The sequence below is a fragment of the Cupressus sempervirens genome, chromosome 10 (assembly GCF_028749045.1).
Source record: "Cupressus sempervirens isolate cs-2001-9-10 chromosome 10, ASM2874904v1, whole genome shotgun sequence".
NCBI classification, from domain to species: Eukaryota; Viridiplantae; Streptophyta; class Pinopsida; order Cupressales; family Cupressaceae; genus Cupressus; species Cupressus sempervirens.
In genome coordinates this window covers 524,641,639-524,656,129 of record NC_143127.1, presented here as the reverse complement: position 1 = coordinate 524,656,129, position 14,491 = coordinate 524,641,639, and the positions used below count along the sequence as shown (strand labels likewise).

General features: G+C 36.0%; 1 protein-coding gene and 1 long non-coding RNA gene across 4 annotated transcripts in view; one reads left to right on the top strand and one right to left on the bottom strand.

The window, feature by feature from the left end:
• LOC149534953 (uncharacterized) overlaps positions 1 to 14,491 on the top strand; it is a 228,990-nt gene that overhangs the window by 164,821 nt on the left and 49,678 nt on the right. The window contains exon 2 of the long non-coding RNA XR_016357041.1: positions 10,873 to 10,984. This is a non-coding gene — a long non-coding RNA (uncharacterized LOC149534953). The remainder of the gene's footprint in view (positions 1 to 10,872; positions 10,985 to 14,491) is intronic.
• The window catches only part of LOC149534954 (uncharacterized), a 213,763-nt gene that overhangs the window by 163,906 nt on the left and 35,366 nt on the right, over positions 1 to 14,491 (bottom strand). For all 3 annotated transcript variants that reach the window (XM_089804695.1, XM_089804696.1, XM_089804697.1), the window contains exon 2: positions 11,701 to 11,781. In XM_089804695.1, the coding sequence (XP_089660821.1) occupies positions 11,701 to 11,781 (81 nt within the window). The remainder of the gene's footprint in view (positions 1 to 11,700; positions 11,782 to 14,491) is intronic.

Here is a 14,491-nt window from a genome sequence, read left to right as displayed (position 1 = left end):
CAAAGAGAAAGATATGAAATAATTGCCAGCATATGGATTATGAATCTAGAATAAAATAAAGACCAGTGCTTAATTAAATGGGCAAACAGAGTAAATATTATAAGTTGAAACGTACAACTTTATAAAGTTCAATGTACTTAAACTATAAACAAATTAATAATCCAAACGTGATGGATCAATTATACGAATGCAATTTTAAACTACTCTAGGATGCACTTTAACTCCTGTGATATGGAGACAAACTAGACATAAATACGGAAATAATTAAATATTTCACAATATTTATGTTTATCAAGTTTTAAATGCAATAATTACCTAGTCCACTTGTCCGAACATTAAAACATTTATAGAATTTAAAAATAATTATAAAGGACACAACTTAATAATATTTCAACTCCAAAATTTAAAATAAATAATCATGCAAGAAATAAAATCACAATAAAGACACTCCTTACAGATAATCTATCTACTGCCAATCTATCCAGACCGCACAAAATTCACCCTATAATTCAAATCCACGAGCTTTGTTCAATCGCTCATTCCTTTACCGATGAAAGAATATAATATATCAAATTGTGCATAGGATATGTAAAAAATTTCATATGAAAAATGAATTGTCCTTTGTTTTGATTTTCATCTCCTATTTATAAATTATGAGCAGGTGCACAAGGAAAAGGCGCAACCTTTTACGAGCACCTAATCTCTCTTTTAAAATTGGAACTACTAGCTAATCTTAATAAATGACAAACAATTTCATCTTTATAAATTAAACCTTGCTTCAATATTTAATTAAATAGGTACAGCGCTCAATTATATTTCCTTGGATGCATCGGTTTTGTTCTCCATTGGGTATGCTATCAAACCAGATATTCTCCCTATAATCCTTCTTTGGGAGACTCTAATATTGCCATTGCGTTCAATGTTCTCTTTCGGATGATGACAAGCTTTCCAAGTGTATACTTCAAGACATTTGAGTGGGAAAAATAGGGACAAGGTAACTTTTTGGAGGCATGTATGTGTCAAACTTGGCTTCTTTGTCATGTGAGGCTTCTTGCTGCTTTCCTTCTAATTGGTCATTCATCTGCAAAGACACTCCTCCCATATCCATGACATGTTACATTGTGTCCTCTCCAGTGATTCGTGTGACTTCATTTTCCTACGTACATAATCCAGACAATTGTTAATGTTCAACTCCATATCCTCAGAGGTGCGTAGCACATCTCCACCCAAGGAATCATGGGCTCTAAAGTGAATTCTGGAAATGAATTGGCTTCTACATTTTTGGTCTTGCCACTCTCCTCCTTTGGGCACAAATAACGTATGAATTCATCAGTTGCCTTCACTTTGAACTCCAGCCTCATGTATCTATGGTGTCTCCTCTCCCGCATGCTTTTCCTTAAATCTGCAACAAACACAAAGAAACAATAAGTAACGCTAATTCAAACCAGAATGAACGGTTTGGCTTTTTCTATATTGGCATCCAATGGGTCAGTGCAAACATTCATTGCATATTTGAAACTCATCTATTTGTACGATGACTTGGTCATCCTCTTGGCATATCACTAGAGACTTTGCTATTTTCAGAATACACCAGTCCTTCATTGCTGTTTTGACATCTTGAAAAGTCTACTACCAACACTCTTAGATGTCTGTTGTCTTTATTTAACCATTCTCTCTGTCACCAGCACAAACTCATCAATATAATCATCAGCAACTGGACACCTCTGACGGCAACTTTCAGAAATGGCAATCTGTAAATCTGTTGTGTTAATGGAATCATATGTATATTAAGCTTTAATTAATTGTCTGCATCCTTCTTATACATATGATCTGCACTATCTTTTAGTTTTCAAAACTCCTTATCAATGCCTCAAAAACGGGCTTTACTGAGGATATAGACGAGCATATACAGCTGTATCTGCTAGCACTAATGGCAGATGCTTCAACATAAAATATTTCACTTGGCACAATTGACTGATACAGCCAGCCCCTTGGCAAATGCTGCCCAATCGACATCTGATATTTCTGTGACAAATGGCATTAGAAGGAAGTATATTTTCATATAATATCCATTTATATTCTGCTAACACCATCTACAGAATCTGCAACTTAGAACCTAGGAAGGCTTCAGGCATAATTAATGATGTTCTTTTGTGGACCTCCAACTCTTTGTAAAATTCACAACTACCAAAGTACTAAGCCATATGAGAAAATCAATAAAACACAGTAACTCTTTATACAAGATTAGAATGAATAACTTTTTATGACACATGATTATGCTGCAGTAGTGCTTCAATTCATCATTGATGGACACATATACTGCTCCATGATTAAGCCCAGGAATGTTAAGTAGACATTCACTGTAAGGATATATGAAATCAGTAACATTTTGTCATTAAACTATCTCTGTCCAGCAAGCCCTGCATATAAACATAAATATCTGAACCCCTTCTTTCTCCAGCTTCATATTTGTTCATTCTTCAAGATTGAAAAATGGAGACTATAATTTTGGACTCCATCAGAACCAAACCCTAACAGAGCAGGTAAAATCAATGAAGAAGGAACAAGAAGCTCAATCAATGAGAATGTGTGAGATCCTAGAATAAAAGAGGCAAGTTGAGGATAAGAGAATGGTAGAGGATGATAAAAGGCACATGACTACAAGGCTTGGAGAAAGATGCTGAAATACAACGGTTGACACAAAACCACTATGATATGGTCAATCAGCTACTCGGTGTGAACAATGAGATTGGTAGAAAGATGGAAGAGATTGCTAAATTGAGGTCAGAGAATGAAAAACTGAACAATGAACTGAAAACTGAGAAGTAAACAAATGAAAGACTGGAGAGGTCTGAAGAAAGCATAAGGAAATTGGACGAACAATAGAGAAGTCAAAAAAGATTGAGAGACACTACTGGACTAGGCTACACCAAGCACTCTACAACCGAACAAGGAGAATCATTAAAGCAAGTTGAGTGGAAGAATATTTATGCCAACCCAAAACCAAAGAATTCAACATGCTATCACTGAGGAAAGTTGGGACATACAGCCAATGTATGCAGGAGCAAAGTCGGTAAGACTGCTATTACTGCTATTACTGGGATGGGTGACCTCCCGGGAAGTCCCGGTGCTTCACCCCTGTGAGCATCACCTAGATACAATAAGTGCTAACTGTTCCATTTATTCTCATGAGAGATGGATTCATGTTGAATCACTACTCATGAAACACAGGTCAATGAGTTTGACTCAAAATCACGCAGTTAAATCCTAATAGCAATATCATAATTTGACATGTTGTGGATATCTCCTACTTATCAATTGATGAGCTTAAGGGGCTTTCTAATGAATGGTTCATACGGCACAACACTTGGTGAAGGTTTTGCAAATGGGGTATGGGGTTGCAAGCTTTGGGTTTAACCATGGAGGAAACACCGTAGTTAAGCGCGCTCAAGCTGGAGTAGTACTGGGATGGGTGACCTGCTGGGAAGTCCCGGTGCTTCACCCCTGTGAGCATCACCTAGATCCAATGAGTGCTAAGTGTTCCATTTATTCTCATGAGAGATGGATTCATGTTGAATCACTACTCATGAAACACGGGTCAATGAGTTTGACTCAAAATCACACAATTAAATCCTAATAGCAATATCATAATTTGACGTGCTGTGGATATCTCCTACTTATCAATTGATGGTTACTGTTATAACTATGATAAGTATGGACATCAAGCATTTGAGTTTATATCAAAGTTCAATAAGATCTCAAAGCAATCGAAATTTGAAGGTTAGTGCTACACATGCACTAAGTATGGACATAAGACATGAGATTGCAGATCACTGAGACAGCAGAATTAGAAACTGGGCAGACAAGGTAATATAGTCAATTGGGATGGTAGAGGTCTGAAGGTAGCAACAATTGGTGATCTTGAAACAAGGTTCGACACATATGTCATTGCATACAAGATATATCAATCAAGCAGGCCAAATAGTGTACCCTATGGTGCAATAGACGTGGCATAGAAGATTGTGAAGAAGGGTCTTAAACTTAACCTTTTGTTGTTAAAATAATTTGACGAGAACATGAAGACAATTTGAGTTGCAAAGCCCAACACGTGTAAATACGGCTCATTGTTGGTATGTATCTTTTTCTATCTGCAGAATTATTTTCCTACAATTGGAAATGTGGATTGCGGTGTAAATTGGCCAGTTGTCAAATTAATGATTGCATTAAGAGTCTTGGTGACAACTTTTAACGAGTTATGGATAAGTACTTTACACAATTTAAGGATAGGATTCATAAGAGATTCAAGATACCTCCACAGTTAGTAGAAAATTACAAGGACTCAATTTGCTTCCTGGTAGATACAGACATAATTTTGATTAAGGTAGTAGAACAGAGGACTGCACAGCTTGAACCTATGGAGTATGAGTTAAACATTGACCAAGCAACAAAAGCCATAGAAGCCTTGTTGAATGAACGTGTTGATAGAAAGGCCAAGCCATATGGCACATATGAACAAGCCAAGAAGAGAATTAAGATGGACATATTGGTGCCAAAGATAGAGAAGAAATCAAAGAAAATGATTGATACCTTGGAAGGCCAATTTGGTGAAGGAAGAGATGAGTCAATTGTAGTGATAACCGAGGGAAATGAAGAAGTCGAGGAAGAGGAAACTGAACCAGAGGAGCTCAAGACAAAGAAGGGGAAGAAAGTTCAAACGAAAAAACCACAGAATCCTAAAGCTACCCGAGCCAGGACTAGAGCTGCCACAACATCCACACACCCAGCAAAGAGAAGTAAAACAAAAAGTGTTCAAATTGAGTAAACACAGACCAAGACATATCAGAAAAGAAAGAACACTCAACAGTCGGTAACAAAGCCATTGAGGAAACAGAAGAAAACAGATGAAGATGATGATAATGAAAAGATAGAGTCAATGACATCTGTCAATTTAAGGTCGTGAGCAATATATTTCCTAAAACTCTAGATGAGCAAGCAGAAGCAATAAGACAAACTAGAGGAATAGGCTCCATAAGACTTCTGAAATATCACACATTGAGTGATGAGGATGAATTAAAAATTGAAGAAGCTATTGTTTATTTTATGTACAAACGAAAATTTGTTCCCATTGACATTGCAAGCTATGTCCCAGATGATTTGTTTTATAAACTTTCTGCAAGATGGAAATATGCACTAGAGGCCAAGAGGCAAATAAGAGAAAGAACACTTGTTGCGGCATTACGAAGCCTCGTTGTGGAATAAATTGATGAAGCTGTGAAATTGCATAATAATCAATTCAAAGTAAAGAGTAGAGCATTGAAGATAATGATGGGGAGAGCTCAAGAAGTAGAGCCAGAAAGCTTAAAGCTATGGAGAATCATATATGACCTTGATAAAGATCAAGATGATGTACTAGTTACTGAGACCCAAGAAAACATTCAGCTAGAAAATTCAGATGTGAATCCCACTAACAAAATAAATGATGTGAGTGATAACATTCCACAAAAGGTGGTGAGAACTGAACAAAGAATTGAAATTGAGGATATCAAAGAAAATGATCCAGATGAACAAGTTAATAAAGATCAGGACGTTATGGAGGACATGGATCAACCACCTGAAGTGACTCAAGTTGTCAAGTCAGCTATTGCATAATTGATGAGTGGAGTACCAATCTTGGAACAAGTCCAAGCATATTCAGCCCCTTCAAGTACAACTGTAACTGTAAATATTTCAATTGATTCTGTTAACTATTTGGTTACTAATGATCCTATGGATACAGATGATACAAATAAGGGCACCGATCAACCAAGTGATACAAACAAGAATGATAAGCCCAAGGCTACCAAGCAAACTGAGGGTCATGCTGCCACCAAGAAGAGTAACGATAACACTACTGTAGGCACATCTACTGATGGTACAGCGTCAATCACACAGGACCCCAAGCACAATAAAGAGGAACAAAAAGAGGTAAAAAAGGTGAACCCATCAAGCACTATGTAACAACCTCAGCAAGAGGACAACTCTACACAAGTTACTACTATACAAACTGAGGCCCCTAAATAGGTAAAGGAGAGCAAGAGGAAGGAAGATGAACCTTCTAACACAGAGAAACAAGCTCCAATGCCACCCAAAATAATGTCGTCGAGCACAAGCTCAATTACCTATTAGGAGAAGGACAAGAAGAACAAGAACAAGAACAAGAAAGATCAGGTCACACTTGATGAAGTCATTGAGATACCTTAATGTGACCCAACCAAGCTTAAGCCTAATGAGTTAGCCAAGTATGGTGTATTGTGCAAGAGAAAGGTTGCACAAGATAAATTAAAGAAAGAAGTGAAAAGTAAACAGGTGTTGTCAGATGTCAAGGATATACTACTTCAAATTGTTCTAAACACACCAACGGATGATAAGGTACAAACTATTGATCAACTTGCATCACTAGTCAAGCAAGTCAATGCACCTGATGTAGATGCTCAAGAGAAGCTAATGGAAAGAGCCAAGAAGAAGATGGAGCATAAAATAATGGAGAAGGTGAGTGATTTCATCGTAGTTCAGCAAGCTGAAATTGATATCTTAACAACTGATTTGGATAGCATGCTGAAAGATCTTATCCAACTATTCTAGAAGTTCGTGTGATATGCCTCACTTCAAACAGGAAACTTCAGAAATTTTGAAGAAACCTGAGGAAGAATTGAAGGCAAGTGTCGATAAACTAACAAAGGAACCTTGGTCGTTCCAGGTTCACTATCAAAAGGTTAAGCACTTTATGGGTTTACAGTTACAGCTAAGGAGAGAGGAGGATAAAATAAGAGCTGAAATGCTTGAGCTACACACATTCCTCATACCCTTACTAGAAGTTATGCAGAAGAATGTAAAGAAGGCCAGAGAGTTGATCACATCACAGGAAATGTCAGTGATAAATCACATGCTTGAGCTATCATCACAGCAACTGGCATTGCAAGCTTTAAAGGACTCATGGAACTCTGCCATGGACAGTGCAAAAAGTGTACATAAAAGTTTGTTTGATAGAATGTAAGTATATCTTGTCCATACTTTCATTTATGTAATGACTTTTTGGCATTATCGTCAAAAAAAAGGGGATAGTAAAATTGGTGATTAAAGAGAATAGTATGTGAACAATTTTGAGTATGTGAACAAATTTAATATGGCATTATAAGGAAAAGGAGATATAAGGATGATATAAATTTTGAAAAAGATTTTGAAAAACTCAAGTAAACTGAGAAGCACAAGCTTAGGAGGAGCACTCCAAATTTTCACGATAAAGGAGATATAAGATGATATAAATTTTGAAAAACTCAAGTAAACTGAGAAACACAAACTTAGGGGGAGCACTCCAAAGTTTCACTAAGTTCAGTTATGAGCACAAGAACAAGTTTTTGCCACTAATGCCAAAGAGGGAGAGTGTTACTCCTATAAGCAATTGACTGTTGTCATTAGTGCAAAACTGTGATAAAGAGAAAGGTCGGTTAATATAAGACAGAAAGGTCGGCGAACCTTGCCACCGAATAGAACAATGTTATTAAACAGGTATTCAGGCACCGAACAGATATAGTTAGTGAAGTTTATGTCAACAAGAAGAATGATAACCGACCATAGTATTAACCGAGTAGTATAGAGCCCACGCACAGATATTACCAAGCATGAATACAACCGAAGGACAACAAGCTTACCAAGAAAATTAGTCAGTGCTTACCGAGCAGCACGGGATGTATATAAATGTTTTTATTAGCACAGTATTTTTAATGAAGTTGAATCCTGCTCAGCTAAGAAACAGTTTACACAGATCGAGACAATGATTAGGTAAGTTTTATTGGGATTGATGCATGACTTTATGGATCCGAATGCATAAGTTTAGATGAATGAAAATAAAGCAAGGAACATTGGTAAGGGAGAATGAATATGGATCATTGATTCATTTGATCGAGCATTCCAGAAGGATCTAAACCCTAATCAGGTCATGTATGATGAAAGTCATTGGATTCCTATATGAGGAAGGATCGAGATCAGATTTGAAGTTGCTGAAGAGTTGTTAAAGAGATGACAGTTTGAAGATCAAGCTAAGTAAAGGAAGAACAGAGCTACCGAGCACTGAACAAGGACAGATTGGTTGAAATCAGTCACAGGAAGGTGATATCAGTATAAAGAAGACTGGATATCAATCAAGCAAAGTAAGTTGCATTATTGTCAGATCACTTTACTGTTACTTTCTTACCACAGTAGCAGAAAATCTCCTAACAAAGTGGACTTAACAGTCTTTATGTAAAATCTCCTAACCAAGTGCACACTTGAAGGGTGTTGCTAAATCCTTTAACAAGGTAGACTTTAGCAGGTCCTATTGTATTACTCCTGACAGGGTAAGTCACCTAAAGTGACATCTTTGTATGCCCTAATAGGCAACCTTATTACTGTAGAAGTGAAAGATTTGTGGGTGTCATCCCCATCGCAATTTTCCCTCTAACCAAGGGTTTTTGCGTGATCACATCAGTGTCACATGTCTTAAATGTGATGATGAATGTTGGTGACATGATTATTGTTATAGCTTTAAAATTTGTATAATGTTATTCTGCAAACCAAGTTCAGTAATCAGGAGGGTAAAAGAGTATTAAGGGATAAAAAAATTTAAAGATACTGATTCACCCTTTGTAAAAGATACTATTCTGCAATTTTTTCATAGCTAATTTACCATTTGTAAAAATTATTATTACTAGTAGTGTTTAGTTAAGTTATTCTGATTTGAATTCATTGGCTAGGGTTTTTACAAGAACTTTATTCCAATTTTTATACAAATTAATGCAAAGTTTAGCTTAAGACTTGATATTCTAGCTTTCGTATCACCTCCCATTTTTTTACATTTTCTAATAGAAAAATAAGATGTGTGTGTAGAGAACCTAGCCAAGAGGGAATCCCGATTCTTCACTAAAGGCTCTATCTACGGCAGGAGAGGCAACATTCCTTTGGTTCTTCCAATAATAAAATAGAGGGGCGTCACTCAACTCGGAATTGGATGATCTGGCCGACTCACTTAGGTATGATTCTTACACCAGATGTCTACCCATAGCCTCCCGATTGATAAATCTATGCATTTTGCTTTTTGGCAAGCAAGGGCCTACTACAAAGTTTTGCATTCGTAATGATTCTTCCCCTTTTTTATATTATCGATAGAAGCGATCCCCCAGAGGGCATATTCTTGTAAATAAACTTGCACCAATGTGATGAATGAAAAGGCATAACCATTTATGCAATTGGAGCTCACTCAACTTGCCTACATTAATGAAAGTCCAGGTGGGGTTCCGTTGGAGCAAAGATGGGAACAACTAGAGCATAGTGAGTAACTAGAGCATAGGAAGAGACGAAGCAAGTGTCGTGAAACCTACGAACAAATAATCAATTTATAGGAAGGCAGGCCACACTTCCTTACCTCCATAATACCACATTTCTATACTTCCACGTTACTCTATACATTACCCATTAAAGCAAGATGGCCCACAACTTATCGCTTAAAGCAGGTACTCTCTACCCTGCCCCACCTCCCAATTGATAAATCCGTGAATGTTGCTTTGGACAAGCCGGGGCCTTTTACAAAGCTTTGCGTTCGTAATGATTCCCCCCCGTTTTCATATTAATGATGGAAGCAACCCCCCAAAGGGCATATTCTTGTAACCAACCTTGCATGAATGTGAGGTCGCTCAACTTGCCTACATTAACGAAATCTAGGTGGGGTTCTGTTGGAGCAAAGATGGCAGTAGTTGGAGAGTAGTGGGTAGCTAGTGCATAGGTAGAGATGAAGCAAATGTCATCACCCCTACTGGAAGAAAATCAATCTATAGGAAGGCAGGCCACGCTTCCTTATCTCCATGATGCCATGCTTCTATGCTTCCATGCTAATTTACACATTACTCATTACTTATTGCTTAAGGCAAATACTCTCTCCCCTACCCCTAGCTCGGATGCTTCTATCGTGGAATCCTTTAGTACCTAGCTACGCCCATTGCTTGGCAACATTGAAAATCCTCCACTACTCATTTACACATTTTCCAACCTCTCAGAAATTAAAAAGCTAGTGCTGGCCTCTTCTTGTTCTATCACTCCTCGGCCATCTTAAATCCTCAAACACAAGCAATAGCTATGATTTAAATCTTTTTTGGACATGTATATTCCACTACCACTACTACCTCACTGAAACCCAAGCTACAAAGGCATATGACCAATATTCAATGAAGCTTAATTTTTCAAATAAACCAGATAAACATTAACAATCCTACACATATAATGGTGCAATATCAAAAAATTTAAAACTACCACAAAATTCAACTTTCAAGAACTAATAGCCTTGTCAAAGACATATCTTTTGCAATCATGTTAATTTCTGCAAAACAGCCCTTTTTCCAAAGAAACAAAAGAATGATTGAAACTTCATCAATGGATCAACAAAATAAAAGTGAAAATTTCTCTAAAAAAAAAGACAAAATACTCAACAAAATTAAAAAACAGCAACAGAAGTTCCAAACAGGATATTATCAAAATAATATTGTTTCTATGGGTTTTTCCACTGTTCCAACAGCACTCTACATTCCCTTTAGCAAGAGTAGTATCCATAATGAACTCTGCACGTTTATTAGCTGCAAAAACTTTGGGAAGCCATATACTACTCCTTTTCAATTTAGGTATTTTCCCAACTAGGGAAATCTTTGAATAATTTTGAGATATCATACAACAAAAGAGATTTGATGCTCCCACGGCCCTTAGTTTAAAAAAGGAATCTTCTTCAAAAACTTGCATGGACTTTTTAATCATCTGGTTTTGGTGTCTGTTGCATCGTCCACAAATTTTGATATATTATATTTATTTCTGCAGGTGTCTCTTTGGTAGGGCCCTCAACTTCCCAAGCAATCCAGGAACGAAGCTTCCTGCTGGAAGGACATGAAATGTACATTAACACAACATATTTTAATCTGTAATGTGATAGGTAGGTTCATTCCTAAGCTTATAAGTTCAATGTTAAGTTGATGTTTTACATAGGAAAGCTCAAAAGTCTATGTAGATATAATTCTGGGAATATACTTTATGTTAATTTTTTAGGTGACTTTAGGTTAGATGTATAAAATCGGAAATGATATCAGAGTTGGATTAGGTGCCATCTGTACTCTTCCTAAGCAAATGTATCTCCTACTTATTTTATGTATCAATCAATTTAATCTTTACTAATATAAGTTCTCAATTTATAGTCTGGAGAAGTTAACTCCATTTTTTTTCCAAATGTGCATATGATATCTAACTCACATGCAAGTGCTACCTAACATTTGTCATTGCTGTCATATCTATAATTTACAACATTTTGTGCAGTTACATTTGTTATAGCATGCAAATATGCCAAACTATTGTAATTTTACATCGAAGGCGTACAACTCAAAGGTTCTCTGATTATCCCTCAAAATTGATTTATAAAGCTATGCTTCTCTTTTCCACTCCCGTATTACTAAACATGAGGGAGTAAGATTTATATGTTATACAGAGAATAGATATACGTAGATGAATCGATGGAAAGATATTAAGAAAAAAAGACCAAAAGTTCTATATTTTAAGTCACAATTGAATCATTTTAGGAAAGACTAGGAAATCACATCCACCACAGTGAATTCCTCTAGAATTTACAATGTATAAATTCATCATCAAATATCTTACCTCCATCCGAACATGAACATTGGCTGAAGCAGCTTCAACTTGAGACCTTGAAATAGACCCATGATTGTCAGCTAACCGTATCTGTATAGAAGTTTAAACCAAAGATCAGTAAAAATAGATATTTTTGAGCTCAAGGACAATAGCATATTGTACTTCTTGATCTTGAACAAAAAAATGTACTTGAATCACTGTTCATATTACTACAATATATTTGATACAAGACAGATTTGAGGAAAATACATAACAAAAAAATCACTCATTGAGAGAGCTTAATTTCTAGCATGTTGATCACAACGAGTAACAGATATCAAATGCAAGGTGTTGAATCATGGAGATCATATAGGAATAAGCTGACCTTCCATTTACTCCTATGTTACTGAAAACAGTAGGAATCAATGCAGTAGTGGAAGAAGGCACAAGACAGTAGGGATGAAAGGATATGTCCATGCCTCTGCCATCCCGTGACATGCATGAGCACTTCCAACCATCCTGATAGATATATTTATAGGAAAGTTTCTGTGTATGTAACCTGTCCCAAAAAAGTTCACGCCTTTCATGTGAAAATAGAACACCAAAAACAACCACTCCATTGATTCAGTAGCTAGAGCATTCTCTCACTTTTCATAAATACATTGGCATGTGAAGCACATTACAGAATCAAGTCTAGAGTCAAGCAAACACTGGAATTGCGATTGGAGTTCCTGCTTCCAATCATTGTAGGAATGCATAGCTTCTCCATGTATCATTTTAAAATGATTTTTGAATGCGGGAATTTCATGCCCAAATTCATACCAAGAGACATAACACACTAACAAATATTAATTTTAGAAGTTAGGTCTAGTACATTTAATGTAAGATAAGATCTTATAAATTTAAAAAATAAAAATCAAATAAAAAAACATACACTTTGGGCATAATAGAATTTTAATGATGTCCGCAACACCCAGCAGTCTAAGGGACAGACCTTGCTAATTATTCTGTTATGTATCTTGAGCAATAAACTCACCATTTTGAATATGGAGTTCCCAAGCAAGAGCACGTAGGCCAGACTTAACATCTACAGTAAACTGCTAGTAGAAAAGGAAATTTCAAATTTTTTAAATACAGTAATACTAAATAATAAGGGAAGTTACATATTACATTGAACACCCATGTATTAGAATTCTAAATATTAAACTGGCAACACAAACATTCAACTATGTTTAACAGTTTACATGGAAACAAGGCTCGCATAAAAATTACTTTATAACATTGTTGACTCCTAATAATTACATAAAAATTAAAGAAAGACGCTTGTTGCAAACTATAATGCTAATAGCACTAAAACCTATACAAATTAGAATATACTGTATATCATATATTATATTCATAATTTTAAATATAGATTATTATATAATATTTTATATTTAAATAACTTCCTCCCCATGTGAAACAAGTCAAAGAGCCAACCTGCAGCAAACTACGAAGTAGGGGCAAGTCAATATGAATACAAACCCTTCGCAGTTCCATGTTTCTTAATGATGTCGTCTCCATATTGGAAGTGATTGTTGGTGTTTTCTTATCAAAATGGTCTTTGACAGTGAAGTAGGAAATTGTTTTGGGTTGTGGTGTATTCTGATTATTTTCATGTTTTGGAGTATTCTAATTTTTTTGTGTTTTTCCAATTTGAATGAAAAGAAAAACTACATACAGCTAAATTAAATAAGAGCTGACGGAAATTCTATGACCAACAAATGAAATACTCCTCAAGAACTTAATGTTAATGAATTGAACGGCATAATAAACTTATTATTTTGACTGCTCTGAATTCTACAATGCTCTGAATAGTGGATTACATGTGCTGGACAATTGAAATATTCAATGCAATTCATGCTGAGACTTTGAACACTGCAATCTGGGTGCTTCCTTGCAGCATTTAGTTCTTTTCCCTTTGCTGGTCAGAACAATACACTCCAACAACCAGGACAGAAGGCATCAAATGACCAAATCTGTAGCAATATAAGTCTGAAAATGCTGCCCAGGTCTCAAGCTGAGGGTCTTCTATAGTTGGCGTCATCTTTTGTGAGATATATCGCCCATTTTCAGGCTGTTGACAACATAATAACTCTGAATTTGCTGACAGTAGCTCAACTGCTGCAATGAGACTGCAGCTGTGCTGCTCTTGATGTAATATCCCCAATAAATATTTTTCCCAATTTTTTTCAGAGTAAATCACAGAAAGTTGAACAGATAAATTCATGCAAAGATTTAAGATAAACCCACAGAATACCAGAAATAATATTCTCAGAAAAAATTATTTCCTTACAATTTTCACCAGTACATATAAAATAGCCAGCAGCAATATGATTTCCCAGAATGGATATTACAATCAACTCTTCAGTAGAACAATAATCAGATCCAATCATAAACACAGAAATAACAGTCAGATTGATTAATAAGAGATAATGTTTCAAGCACAAGTCTACCTAATATGACATCGCCTATGGACAATGGGTTTCCGTCCACTGTCTTCCAGCTCAAGGGTTCCCGTCCTCAAACTGGCTGAAGCTGAGGTTCCAAATCTTCAAGAGAAGAAATCAGAAATCAAACATATCCAAGCATACTGAAATGAATCAAGCTTTCTTTTTTTAATGCCTAGTGCAATGCTATTCAGTTTCCCCTGCCCGCCTCTTCATCTTTTATTCTTTTATTTTAAAATGCCCTTTTTTCACTGAGGAGAATAAATGGCCCTTTTAATAATAAAGTGACTTATTAATATGTACCTTAATTTAATAGTCACTTTATTAAAAAC